This window comes from Pan paniscus, chromosome 5 (genome assembly GCF_029289425.2).
Source record: "Pan paniscus chromosome 5, NHGRI_mPanPan1-v2.0_pri, whole genome shotgun sequence".
NCBI classification, from domain to species: domain Eukaryota; kingdom Metazoa; phylum Chordata; class Mammalia; order Primates; family Hominidae; genus Pan; species Pan paniscus.
This window is the reverse complement of record NC_073254.2, coordinates 143,337,013-143,351,887: the sequence shown is the minus strand read 5'-3', so window position 1 is coordinate 143,351,887 and position 14,875 is coordinate 143,337,013. Positions and strand designations below refer to the sequence as shown.

General features: G+C 30.6%; 1 protein-coding gene across 2 annotated transcripts in view; it reads left to right on the top strand.

The window, feature by feature from the left end:
• TRDN (triadin) overlaps positions 1-14,875 on the top strand; it is a 416,769-nt gene that overhangs the window by 278,395 nt on the left and 123,499 nt on the right. For both annotated transcript variants that reach the window (XM_055114092.2, XM_057302585.2), the window contains exon 21: positions 5,159-5,206. In XM_055114092.2, coding sequence (XP_054970067.1) covers positions 5,159-5,206 — 48 coding nt within the window. The remainder of the gene's footprint in view (positions 1-5,158; positions 5,207-14,875) is intronic.

Here is a 14,875-nt window from a genome sequence, read left to right as displayed (position 1 = left end):
AATAACTAAAAAATATGTATTTCCTAAACATACTTATAATGATTATTCTGAATAAAAGAATTATGAATAAGAATACCTACCTATGTGACCCTATTTTAGTTACAAATTGTCAGTGTTTAATTTCCATGTTGATTTGAGACAGAACATTCATAGAATAGACTCAGGCACTACACATCTTACTAGCCTCTTATAGCATACATTGTAAAGTGTAGCTCTAATTTGGCTTTCAAAGGTTCTGCATTTGGTCCTATTCTCTATTTTTAGACTATCCCTTATCTCCTCTCTGGAAATCCTCTGCTCAAACTACACTTCCTCTAGGAACATCTAAGTCTTTCCCACTCCTTTGTCTTTCCTCATATATCATTGGCTATACCTAAAATCTCCTTTTCCAGGAAAACCACTAATATTGAAATTGATCTCTTTTCTCTTTCAACTGAAAATATTTATTATCAAGACATATCTTTTGTCGTGATACATTTAATTACAAAACAAATCTATATTAATTAATTATTATGTTAGAAACAATTCTAGGTGCTATGGTAAATGTAAGTAATACATTTCTAAGTATTCTGTAAGTCAAAGAAAAAAGTGGGATTTTGGAGATCTAATGAACAAATGTGTGATAAAATTTATATGCTTTTAGAAACATTCATCAGAAAAGAAGGCGGAATAGAAGATAGCTAAGAAGTCAATATTTTTTAATTCATAAAATTAAACCCAAGGAAAGTAGAAGGAAGAGAAATAAATGAAGAAGCCAAAGCTATTTATTTAGAAATCAAGTAGTACAACAGGAAAAGTCAAAATATTATTATCAATAAAATACAATAAAAATTATGAATGCTTATGAAAATATATTAAGAAAAAACAGAGAAGGTACAAAATATCAATATCAGAAATAAAAAGGGATCATCACTACAGATTCTATAGACAATAAGCAAATAAAAAGATTTTCCAATAAACTAAAACATTTTAATAAAATTAAAATTTTTAATTTATAATTGTAATTCTATTCCCCTCCCTCAATTTTATCCAGATGGTTTCACTGGTGAATTATTTCAAACATTTAAGAAAAAATTAGCACCAATCTTACATCAAATTTTCCAGAGAATAGAAAAAGAGGTAATATTCTCTCATTATATGGGGTTAGAATTACTGTAATACCAAAACTTATGTAGAGCAACAACTATATATATATATATATATATATACACACACATACACGTATATATATATAAACTTCTTGTAAACCTAGAGGCATAGGTCTAAACAAAATATTAGCAGATTAAGTCTGCTAGTACGTATGAAAGATAAAATGCAGTCAGGTTGGTTTAATTTCAGAAATGCAAGCTCAAAAAATTAAAATACACACAAATTGATGTAATTAGCCAGAATAAAAGGAAACTATATTCATCATAGTAGATGCATTTGATATAATTCATCACAAGAATAGAAACTTATTTAATCTGATAAAACATCTGCAAAAACCATTAGCAAACATCATACCTAATGGAGGAAATTAAAGGTTTTCCCCCTGCTAATCAAAACAAAATAAGGATGTTTGCGATCACCAGTTCTATCACACACCATAGTGGGTTTTCCATCCAGTGCAGTAAAATGAGAAAAAGAAATCGTAAATATGCAAATAGAGAAGTAAGAAATAAAACACGTTATTCACAAATGATATGATTATCCACTTAAAAAATTCAAAACAATCTATAGAGGAAAATTGCTACAACTGAGTGACTAGCAAGTTTTCTGCATAAAATGTCAAATGAAACATAACTGCTTTAGAAATCAAGAGCAAAACTTTGGAAAATAAAGTGAAAGATGACTACAATGCTGTTCTAATATAATAGCATCAAATCCATAAAATATCTTGAAATAAATGTAACAAATTATGCATAATGTTCTTGAAGATCTCTTACATTTTAACATATTTGAGAAATTAAGGAATACAAAACTCAATGGAGGGATATTTTATGTTCACCAATCAGATGACTTGATTTTGTAAAGATATCAATTCTCAAAATGATCTATTAATTCATCATAATCCCAGTCAAAATCCTAGCAGATTTCTTGTTGTTGCTATTGTTTTATTTAAATTGATAAGCTGACTCGATTTTAATATGAAAAAGCAAATGTCTAAGAATAGCCAAGACAATCCTGAACAAGATCAAACTGGAAGGTTTGTAGTAGTAGATATCAAGAATTATCTTAAACCTACAGGAGTAATCAAGACTGAGTGGTATCCATTAGGAAAAAAGTGAAATTTTATCTCACACCTTACACAAATAATAATTCAGTGGATTGTACTTCTAAATTTAAATGATTAAAAATTATAATGCTACCAGGAAAAAATGTGGAAAATTTAGAATATCTTATAACCGTGGTGGAGGCAAATCTTTTTAAATAGAATACAAAAAGCATTAGTTACAAAGGAAAGATTGATACATTGAATTTAATTATCATTAAAACTCCTGTTAACGTAAACCAGAGAGAAAAAAATGTAAGTGGAAGAAGACATTTACAGTATATGTGTATATGTGTGTATGTGTATATATATATTTAAAAAGACTCATTTAGAATATTACAAATGCATACAAATCAATGTAAAAAACATTAAAAAATTAGGCAAAAATCTAAAGAGGCACTCCACAGAAGAGGTTATCTAAATGCTGATAAGTATATGAAAAGCATGTGGCATTATTAGGTATCAGGAAAGACTGAAATTAAAGCAAAAATGTGATACTACTGCATAGAAAGACTGATATTTTTCTAAGAGACAGTAGTAGGATTTGTGCAATTTAAAAGAAAATAGTTATTTTATTTTATTTTATTTTATTTTATTTTATTGTTACAATGTAAGGGAAAGATATTAATTAAATTAGCCCATCCTTTCCCTACTTAGATTTCTTGTGCTTCCAGAATCCTATTGCTAGGACCTGAAATTCTGGAGAAGTTGTAGCTATTATCTCTTCAAATATCGCTTCTTCCTCACACTGTCTAATCTTTTATTTTATAAGTTCAATTAGATGTATGTTAGGATGAATTATATCTTCTATGTCTGTTAACCTCTTGTATATTTTTCATCTTTTTGTTTCTCTGGGATGAATTCCAGGCTATTTCTTCAGATATGTATTTCTACGTTGCCCTTTACTCCTTACTTACATCTAACTAATCTATGAACAATTTTAATGTTATTTTTATAGAAATTTTCTTTATTTTTCAGATTTAATTTGCCTTTTAAAGAAAATGTATTACAGCCCTAAAATAAGATTGGATGAATAAACAGGAGTTAGCCTGTGAAAGTGAGATGATTGTGTTTTAGGCAAAGGTTAATAAAATAATAACAGCTTCTGTTTAATGAGTTATGTGGCTGCCACTGGGCTGATTTCCTTAAATTGTTTTCACTTAGACCTTAAAACAGCCCTTGTAGCATTATCTGCATTTTTAACGAAAAGAATAAAGCTCAAGGTAAAATAATGTGCACTCATTTTTCCAGTAATTCAGTGGCAAAACTGGACTGTGCACTCTAAAACATTCATTGCTTCTTCTTCTAGGACACATAATCCCTTAGAATAACCAGAATTGTGTTTGCCCTTCAAGGGAATTTGATAATTTCAGGCTAAACTGCACAGTTCTTTTCTGGTAATAAATCAGTTCCGGAAAGTCACCTCAGGAGTATCTTGGGACTTGTGCCTTTATTTCAGCATTGAAGGCCAACTTGCCTACCCCTTCCCACTGTCCTAACCCTAATATTGACTATAATCTAACAAAAACAGCAAAATAAAGAGCATAGCATTCATTGGTATTTACCCTATAATATCTTGCGTTATGTAAGATTTATCTACAGGTGTGATTTGTGAGGTTCATACATATTTATTTGCTTTTTAGTTTAACATCTTCCTTGCTTCACAGTCACATGGTTTGCTCTATTTTTGGGTCATAATTGGGTAAAATAATAGGTTACTTTCCTGGAAATATAGGGAATTTTTTTCTAACCAGTGCATATTCAAATTTTTGGATATCTGTTTTTTTCAACAGATATAATTAAAGGTGAAATTCACTTCCTTTTTTTCCCTCCCTCCCTCCTTCCTTCTTCCCTTCTTAATTACACTGTCTTTTTACAAAGATCAGGAGCAGTTACCTTATAGACATTTTTGATTGGTCTAATTATTTCTTCACAATATGGTTTAAAATGTTCTATACATCCTGTATTTGATGAAACTGAAAGCTAAATCTGGCTTAGCTAAATTTCAGTTGGATACCTTGGAAATAATACTTTAGAGATGATACTGTATATGCCACACGGCATCTCATCAGGAAGCAAAAGATGTCCGGATGTCCTGATATGAATGAATGTTTCTAAGTTTCATCAGTGGGTTAAGTTGGCTACAGACACATTTCTTCATTTTAAAGTTGTATTTTTTCTTCTTTCAGTTTTATGTGGGGTGATACTTGGGTGCAATAGCAATAATCAGTTCCTCATCAATCTTTCATTTAATGGTTGCTAATGAACTCTGAAGATTTTCTTGAATCAATTCTTTCAATGGGGTGCACCGATTCCGAATGAATCATTTGTACTGTTCTACTTTTCGACTGTCAACTACTGTAAATAGGTAAACAGTGAATACTTCACTGAGAGAAAGGGATACAGCACCCAAATAATCCCCTTTTGGTTACTGATGATTTGGGATGGTTTCATTTAATATTTAAATGAATCTCAAGCATGACTACACTATTCTTTCAGCTGATTAAGCTATGTTAAGCACGAATATAAAGGAGCATCTAGTTGACATTTACAAGACACTAAATGACTCCAGCAATAACCTGGAATGTAAGTAGATTAATCATAGTCCTGTCAAGTGGAATTCTATGTAGAGCTTGTTTATCAAAGCAGAGTGTAAAGGAATAAAGCAGATACAATTGTAGAAATGTAGGCAGAAGAATGCAAGGGATTCTCACTTTTTTCTTTAATTCTTTAGATATAAAATCTGGTTTCAATTGCGTTATGGAGAAATGAGAAATGTTTAAGAAGCTTCAAAATAACTTGTGTAAAAGAAAGATTTAGCATTGAAAGAACTCCAAAATGCTTTTTTTGAGCAGAAGCAGTATTTCTGTCTGGAACTCTTCTTTAAACCTTATCTTTGTTTTGCAGCTGTACCTGGAAAGAAGGAAGAGAAAACAACCAAGACAGTGGAGCAAGGTAAAAAAAAATGAAGGAGGTTGACATTATCTTCTTTAGAAAGACAACAACATGCGGAGGAAAGCACTGGATTCAGACAGGCGGAAGACAATAACCTTTAAGTCTATTACTCTTTATCACTGTCCTTACATGTTTTTCTGTGCCAGGGAGAATGTGAGACAGCAATCTGGGTTGGTCTTTCTTTTGTGTAACTAAACTTTGAATATCAGTTCCGAACAGGGAAACCCCACAAACTGTTTAATTACATCAGGGGACATGCCGAAGATTGCTGGGAATAAGACAATGATCCAGGGGAACTGGTAGACATATTCCTATTTGATTTGTGGTTTTAACACCACCTTACTGATTATAATTTGAAAAATAAAGATGGCCCAATCCTATATATGCAAAAATTATTTCTGTTGCTTGAAAAAAAATATGTAAAAGTTAAAATGAAGAAAATAACAGCAAAAGTAAGTAGAGTATATTATGATATATACTATATAATGACTTCAACTATTCATTCTCCCAAGAGGTCTGAAATTTCAGTGTTATGAATCATAGTGGTATAAAATAGTTAATGCATTTTATTTGTATTTATGTAGTTATATCATAAATAGATCACTCCAGACTCTGCTTGAGAAAAATGCTACAGTACACTAAACTTAAAACATTTAAAGTGATGTGGCTTCTCTTAGAGCTCAAGTGTGCTAATAATTTTAATTGTCGTTCCCTCATGTCATTGCTCTTATATAATAATAGTATATTTATTGTAATAAATTAAATTAGAACTTGCAATAATTTTATCAAGAACAAAGTCTAAATGATTTCTCCTTCAAATTTGAGATGCAATTAAATGTATGAAATCCTAATATCAGAAGTTAAGATCTTTTGACATAAATATATCAAGAAAATCCTTCAATCCCTCACATGTCAAATAAGTAAACTAAGGTTAAGAATTCAGTTAAGTAAAAAGATTGGTTAAGAATTTATTTCCTTGGACTTTTCAAAATAAAATCCCATTATAATTGCATGGAAAATGTTTTCCAATTTATTTTGGCTTCTGGGGACTCTGAAATTTTACAATTCAGTAGATGTTTCTGTTGGTTTCTTTTTGAAGAAGAGTGGAATTTTAGTTTCTGAAATATAAAGTGGTAGCACTGGATCCTAATTTCAGTGTGTTCATTTATGCGTGTTCCTGAGTCTAAATTTATTTTTTTTTAAATAAAGGTAATTATCCCTGATCTGCCCATCTGAGAAGATGTTGTATAGGGCAAACATGAAAACATATGTGAAAGGATATGAAAATGTGTAAACTTCTAGATAAGCATATAACAGATACTTAGGCATTTTTTTCTTATAAAATCAATTTCAACACAGATGACATAAATTATCAAATTACTTTGATTTCATTGAGTTTTATAGCTTTCCCCCTCTAATATAAAAGTGCTGATTACTCATGACATTCATAGGTTGTTTTCATAGCCACAGTATATCAAAAGAAGATTGACTAGAATATAAAACACCCACACTAATAATAGTACCAAACAGACAATTGATTTGAAAACAGATTGTTTTTTTCTTCTGATCATCACATTGGTGTCAGTTTCATTAATTTTATAATGTCTCCTCTAGTGGACAAGAGACTGGAAATGGTTCTTAGAGATATGATCTTACTCCTTCAGATGATTTTATAATTTTGTTTACTAAAATCTTCTTTTATCTTATTAAAGCTTAGGCTCTTGGATTGTGTGAAAAAAATGAGGTTCTTTCAATGGCTATTTTTATATTGACTTAGTAAATCATTTCAATTTTAAATATTGTATGACAATGGCCTCATGTTTTTCAATCATAACAATCATAGGAAATAATATATTTGGATATTTTGCATATTTTTATGATAGTATATCTATTACTAATAACTGATATGAAAAATAGATATTTTGTGCTTTTAATAAAGTAATATGAGAAGTAATAATGACATTCTATAAATTGTCTCATATTATTCTAATAGTTATGCATAATGCTTTAAGACTTGTATCCTTTGCTTTCTTACATAGTTTTTAGTTATCTTCAGAAGTATAAATAATCTATTATTAGTTTATAATTCATTGAAATATAGTTAAATCCTCTTTAAATATTTATTTTATTTATTTGTTTAAACATGTGGACTTTATTTAGAAAAATTATATGATTTTTGTTACTCTTAATAGAGTTTAAGTACACTTTGTGATCTGAGTATAATTGTGCATATTGAATCTCTGGACTTAAATACTTATGGATATTCCAGCATCTCAAAATTAAGTTGAAAGTTTTATTACAGAATAATGTGGTATTCAATTCTCTTAACAATTAAAAATCACTTTGACAGTCAGTTAAGTAGAAACACGACAAAAATATTTTTAGGTAATTAAATAAAATTTGTCTACTAACCATCAAGAATAAATTTTAACACAGTTAGTAAACATTTTATTAAGTATAAAGTTGGAGCCTGTTGATCATAAATGTATCAGAGTTCACTATAATAAAATATTTAACTTTGCCTTAAATTAAGGAATGTTTCAAAATTCATAAATGGCCTAATTTGTGTCCACTTGAAGAGTTTCTTTCTTTGCTTTTGATGCTATTCTGTAAACAATGGTTCCCTACATAATTGTAATAGTGTTTTACATTGTCGCAACACCAGGCAAAACCCAAGTGCTATTGCAAGCTTTGTAAATCTATCACTGTCCTCATCCACCTTATCAGATTCTTCTCTTCTTTGTGTATGCACTGGTCTTTTTAAAATCTGTGATGTGTACTGATTGTAGATTTATTCCATACTTTCAAGTGAATGTTAATAATATCTAAGAGTAATGATTTCCCTGAGAAAACTTTATCCATTTGAATATAATGAATGTTCATATTTCTTGGTGTACCAAAGTTATAAAAAAAGACAGAAACAATTTTACATTTAAAATCAATGAAGTAAAACAGAAGATTTAGTTAACACAATTGTATTTAATTATTTGCTTAATATGTATTTTTAAAATAACTTATTTGCATATGTTGACTAAGTCATGCTGTTGACCCTCAATAAATGTTAAATTATAATAACAATATTATAGATTCCTGTGAATTCTAAACTTTTTGACAATACTTCGTGCTTTGGTTGTTTAATATTTATTGAGCGCCCACAACTGGCTAGGCGCTGGGGAATGGGTGTGAGGGGCATAGCATGGGCTTCGGAGAGAAGATGGTCTATATGAAGGCAATGCATGAAAATGAGGATACTCTCCTTGTTTATGTAGTTTATATATTTTCAAGAGAACCATTAGCAACTCAATTCTCCACTCCACTGCCTCACTTACTCACATAATACATTTTACTTCTTCTTACTCTTATTTTACTTAATATTATGAAAACAATTTATTCTTATATTTTATCTCATTAATGGGAAATTACTTTCTAGTCCCTTCTTTTCTAACTCTTTCTTTCCACTCACACTATTCCTTTAATAAGAGACAGATCTAAATCCTACTTATCACAGCAGAATAATACGTACTCAATGGAAGTTCATATTGTTAACATTAATTTCTCATAGAGGTCTGCTTTCTGCCATGCAATATTTGATTCATGTGATTCAGACATTGATAGGATTGCTATTCAACATTAAAGAGAATTTCACCCCAAAAAATGGGCAATGTGTGTCAAGTATGTCTGTGAGGGAATAACCAACTTTATGTATCCCTTTGACATTCTAGACAAGATTATATAAAAGAAATCAGAAATGCATTATAATGTTCACCATGCAACACAGCAAGAAAATACTTTTTATGAGTTTAAGGTTATTGAGCTGCTAATTTCATTTTTTATCTATTAATATTTACCTTCACTCCTGCTATTATGCTGAAGCCACAGTAGGTTGTATCTCTTTTTCCCTTAAGAATCTTTAATAGAAAGTATATTACAAGCTGCTACATTACAAAGCTGAATGGTCAGAGCAAAGATTGTTTCCTGAGAAATTTTGTTTCCTTTTTATTTATTTTCTTCTTTTATTTACAGATTAGCTTTCCACTACAGGCCTATTTATGAAAAGACAAATGAATTGGTTTTCACTATCTTAAATAAAGTTCCTTATCATCAATTGCTTTTCCAGTTCCTGGACCAAATTAATGAAATTTAAGTTTCATACTCTAAAATTAAATCACAGAAATAATCTGAAACCATCAGCCCTATGTAAAAATGCATTGTTACTGTATTCTCATTGTAAATTAAGTTACACATTTCAGGTCAAGTAATTTTAGTAATGAAAATGAACACTTTATCAATATTCTACACAACATTTACCTGCGTTTTAGTGACTATTATTGTCCCAATTTTTATAGACCAATGATATATTACAAGCTAGTTGTAAAGCAATGCTTTAAGAGTCAAAATTTAACTCAGATCTTGGAATGTCAAAGTAGTAGTTAAAAAGTTTTTCATCATTATGACCTGAAAAGTCTGGGTTTTACTTCACTTGATTTTTATACAGAAAAAAAGGAAAAATTATTTCCCAGACAGAGAATCTGCATTCTCATTTCAAGCCTTTACATTGCATTCCATGGTCAAAAATTATTAACTTGGAGTTAGCACTTACAACTTTGGTCTTCAAAGAAGAAATAATTGATGATAGCCAGTGGCAATTATAAAATGTTAACCTGCTTGAACAATAGAGCACAGAGCTATCTCCAAATAAAACTTTGGGCTTAGTTTAGCTCTATCAATCATTTGTTCTGTGACTGGGCTACATATTTGCCTTGCACTGCCTTTTTAAAATAAGCAAATATTATTGTATTAAGCTATCTCTAAAGGACCTTCCATCTCTAATATTGTTCAATTCTCACTTGTAAGACATGTTTTCCATGCTCAAGACATTTCCACATTGCCCCCAATGCTGAAGAACAAGCTGTCTTCTGATTGCAAGTACAATCAATCAACAGGAAAGTCCAATTTAGATTATAAAATGAAAATACCTTAAAATATTATTTAAATCTACTAAATGGAATGATAATATTTAAAGTTTTGCTGATATGTTACATTACACTTAAATTTCAAAAATACCTCAGGAATAAGGCATGCTATTGGGTACCAAATTAAATGACATAAAATGCTTTAAGTAAGGTTGTAAGCATGAGAATTAGTAATAATGGCACACAGGATATAGAAAGTATGCCCTTGATACACACAGAAAAAAAACTATAAAAAATGGAACAGAAGAACTTAATGTCTCTGGAGATAAGATAATGTAGATAACAACTGTGTGTGACTGGTAGTTTCTGATTATTTTTACAACATGGCAATAATGACTTTGTACTGTCAGTTTTTCAGTACGTACTATATTCTCTTAGCAAAATTTTGCAAATTCATTGGTACAATGGCAGGAACAAGTTTGGCTTTAGGATCTTTAAATCCTTATCACTGGAAGCATATACATTTAAATTCCTTAGAGGGTAACACAAGTTCCTTTTGCTACCAAGCCTCAGTGTGACTTTTCAGCCAAGGTTCACTGTTTCTACCCCATGTTCTCCATTCAAGAATCCACATGAACTTTCACATTCCATGGTATTCTTATGTTTTTTTTATGTTTGAAATGCCTTTCTAATTGTTCTTTCATTCCAAATTTTATCAGTTTTTGAATCCATCACAAATGCCAGTGTTTCTGTGAAGTCTTCTTTCATTTTCTCAGGTCGAGTTTGCCAGTCTTTCTGCTATGCACCCAGAGTTCTGAGCCCTCTATCATCGTATTTAATCTGTCTATGTGGTTGCATCACAATACAGTTCGAACTCCACACAATCTTCCTTATTTTTCCAGCTCTTAGTAGAAAAGAGACACTCAACAAATATCGATTAAATATAATATGGTTTATCTTTTAAAACACAAACTTGTGTCCTCCTTTTATAATATCATTTTCAAGAGAAAGGATTCTAGGGGTTCTGGACTTCTTTATCCACAGTAGAGACACTCTGTCACTCTGGTAAGCACAACACAAAGAACAGTTTCTGGTTTGTTGAAATGGCATCGGCTTTTATTTTACTCCAACCAAACCCTTTTTGAGAGTCTTGGACCTCGATTTTTTTTCTGTGTACATATCCATCACAAAGATTACAATATAGTTAGTGTGGAAATTTTTTTAAAATTTAATAAAAATCTAAAATATAAAAAATCAAATTCAACAATACATAAAAAGAATTATACGTATTCCAGATATGCAAATCTAGTTTGACATTTGAAAAGTGTTTAAGTAATCAATAACATCAACAGGCTAAAGAAGAAAAAAACACATGACCCTATTAATAGTAATGGTAAAAGCATTTGAGAAAATCTAACACCCATTGATGGTTAAAAACTCTTAGCAAACTAGGAATAGACAGAAAATTCTTAAACTTGGTAAATAATTTTTACAAAAATCCTACAGCTAACATTCTATTTAATGGTGCGAAGTTAAAACCTCTCTTGCTGAGGTCAGGAACACGGCAAGGATGTTTGCTTTCACACCCCTTCATCAACATCATACTGAAAGTTTTAGCGAATGCAACAATATAAGAAAAGGAAATAAATGGTGTACAAGTTGGGAAAAAAATAAAACTGTATTTGTTCAAATATGACTTATTTATGTAGAAAATTCCAAAAACTTCCTGGAACTAATCACAGAATATAACAAGGTTTCAGGGCACAAAGTTTATATGCAAAAGTCAGTTACTCTCTTATATCAGTAGTGAAAAATTTGAATGAACAAGATTAAAAACACAACGATCACTTATATTGGCACCAAAAACATAAACACTTAGGTATATTTTTTAAATTATGTATAAGACCTGTTGGAGGGAAACCACGTAAAAGAAATAAACAGAAACTAAATAAATTGAGAGATACTCCATATTCATTTATAGAATGACTTAGTATTGTCAAGCTGCCAATTCTTCCTAAATTGAGCTACAGATTTCACACAATTCCAAAAACAATTCTAGCAAGTTATCTTGTGGCTATTGACAAACTAATTCTAAAGTTTATATGAAAAGGCAAAAGACCCAGAAGAGCCAACACAGCATTGGAAAATAAGAATTAAGTGGCAAACTGACACTACTGAACTTCACAACTTACTGTAAAAATACAGTAATCAGGACAGTATGATATTAGTGAAAGAATAGACAAATAAATCAATGAAAGAGAATAGAGAACTCAGAAATGCACTCACAAAAATATAATCAGCTGATCTTTGACAAAGGAGAAAAAACAATTTACTGGAGAAAGGATAGACTTTTGAACAAATGGGTGTTGCAACAACTGGACATCCATAAACAAAAATAAAAAAGAAAACAAAAAACCCTCAAAAATAGTCTTTACGTCCTCCACAAGAAAATTAACTCAAAGTGGATCATAGACCTAAATGTAAAACATAAAACTATAAAATTCCTGGGAAATAACATAGAAGATTTAGGTGTCCTTGGGTTTGACAATGACATTTTAAATAAAACACAAAAGACAAAGTCCATGAAAGAAAAAAAATTATAAGTTGGGCTTATAAGATGTAAAGATGGGAATAAGCATATGAAAAGATGTTCAACATAACATGTCATTAGATTAAAACAATGAGATACCACTACACACCTATTAGAATAGCTAAAATCCAAAACACTAACAATACAAAATGCTGGGGAGGATGTAGAGCAACAGAAACTCTCATTCTTTGCTTGTGGAAATGCAAAAAGACAATTTGGCAGCTTCTTAGAAAACTAACCTTACTCTCACGATGCAATCCAGCAATTATGCTCCTTGGTATTTATCCAAATAAGCTGAAAACTTATGTATATGCAAAAACCTGCACACAAATGTTTATATCAGCTTTATTCGTATTTCCTAAAACTAGGAAGCAACCAAGATGTCCTTCAATAGGTGAACAGATAAATAAATTCTGGTGCATTAATATAATGAGATTTTTATTCAGTGTGGAAAATACATGAGCTGTCAAGCCATAAAAATACATAGAAGAACCTTAAATTATATTTCTAAGTGAAATATGCCAATGTGAAGAGTCAACATGTTGTATAATTACAACTGTATGACATTCTGGAAAAGGCAAAAGTATGGAGAAAGTTAAAAACTCAGTGGTTACTAGGGTTTGGGGAGAAGAGAAGGGTGAATAGGTGGAGCATAGAGAATTTTTAGGGTAATGAAATTATTCTGAATGAAACTACAATGGCAGATACGTGTCATTATACTTTTGTCAAAATCTATAAGATGTCTAAAACTAAGAGTGAATCCTAATGGAAACTATGGACTTTGGTTGATAAAGATGTATCAATATTGCTTCTTGGATGGTAATAAATGTACCACACTCTTGAGGGATACTGATAGTGATGGAGCCTGAGTGTGCTTGAAGAGGGTGTATTAGTTTGGGCTGCTATAACAAATTGCCATTGACTGGGTGGCTTATAAACAACAAAACTTTATTTCTCACAGATCTGGAGGCTGGAAGCCTAAAATCAGGCTGCTAGAATGGTGATGTGCTGTGACAGCCCTCTTCTGGATTGCAAACTGCTGACTTTTTGTATCCTGACATGCAGAAAGAGGGCAAGAGAGCTCTCTGGGGTTCCTTTTATTTTTCTAAGACCACTAATTTGATTAATGAGGGTTCCATGCTGATGACCTAATTATCTGCCAGAGGTGCCATACCATCACATTGGGAGTAGGATTTCAACATATGAATTTTGAAGGGACACGTTCAGTCTGTTACAGAAAGAATGTACAGGAACTCTGCACTTTCTGATTAGTTTTGCTGTAATCATAACTCTACTCTAAAAATTAAGGTCTATTAATTTTTTTTATTATTATACTTTAAGTTTTAGGGTACATGTGCACAATGTGCAAGTTAGTTACATATTATACATGTGCCTTGGTGGTGTGCTGCACCACTAACTCGAGTGCACGGAAATCTCGAAGAATTAGTCCAGTTCACTAAGTTAATTTTGAAGTATATTTTGAAATTTTATACCATGAGTAGCAGAAAGATATATTAAAAGCCTCCTTTATTTTGATTATATTAATAATTATTCAGTTAACATTTTTTCTTATATTCAATTATATTTCTTCAATTTTTCAATATATATCATCTTATAAATTAAGTTTCAATTTGAACAGTTACACTATAATGAGAATGATTCTTGAGATCCCACATAAATGTGTTTTAGGACAGGATTTCCATTTTAAAAAGTTCAAAAGACAATATAGAATATAATGAATAACATTGTTATAGAAATAAAGAGTGTATTATATCTTAAATGAATGGATGATCAGAGGTTATTATAAAAAATAAATGGGCATAAATGTGTAATATATGTGTGTGAGATTACTGAACTTTGGAAAGTCACTCAAAATTTCTTAGATAACAAAAAAAATAAAATGTGAGGTAAACATTAGATTTAAATATATGTAATTTTCTTTTTTGTCCAGGAAAACTATCAGATATTGGGCATTTCATTTTACTTGACACTTTTGCCACACAAAGATTACAAATTGGAAAATGGCTAATTATGAAAGATGTTTATAATGATGATCAGGTTACTGTGTAAAGATTTGACAATAAGTTTCCTGATAAAATGTGATCAGCACAAAATTTGGCAAATTTATTAACTCATTCAACAGATAGTTGTGGAATTTCGAGTATG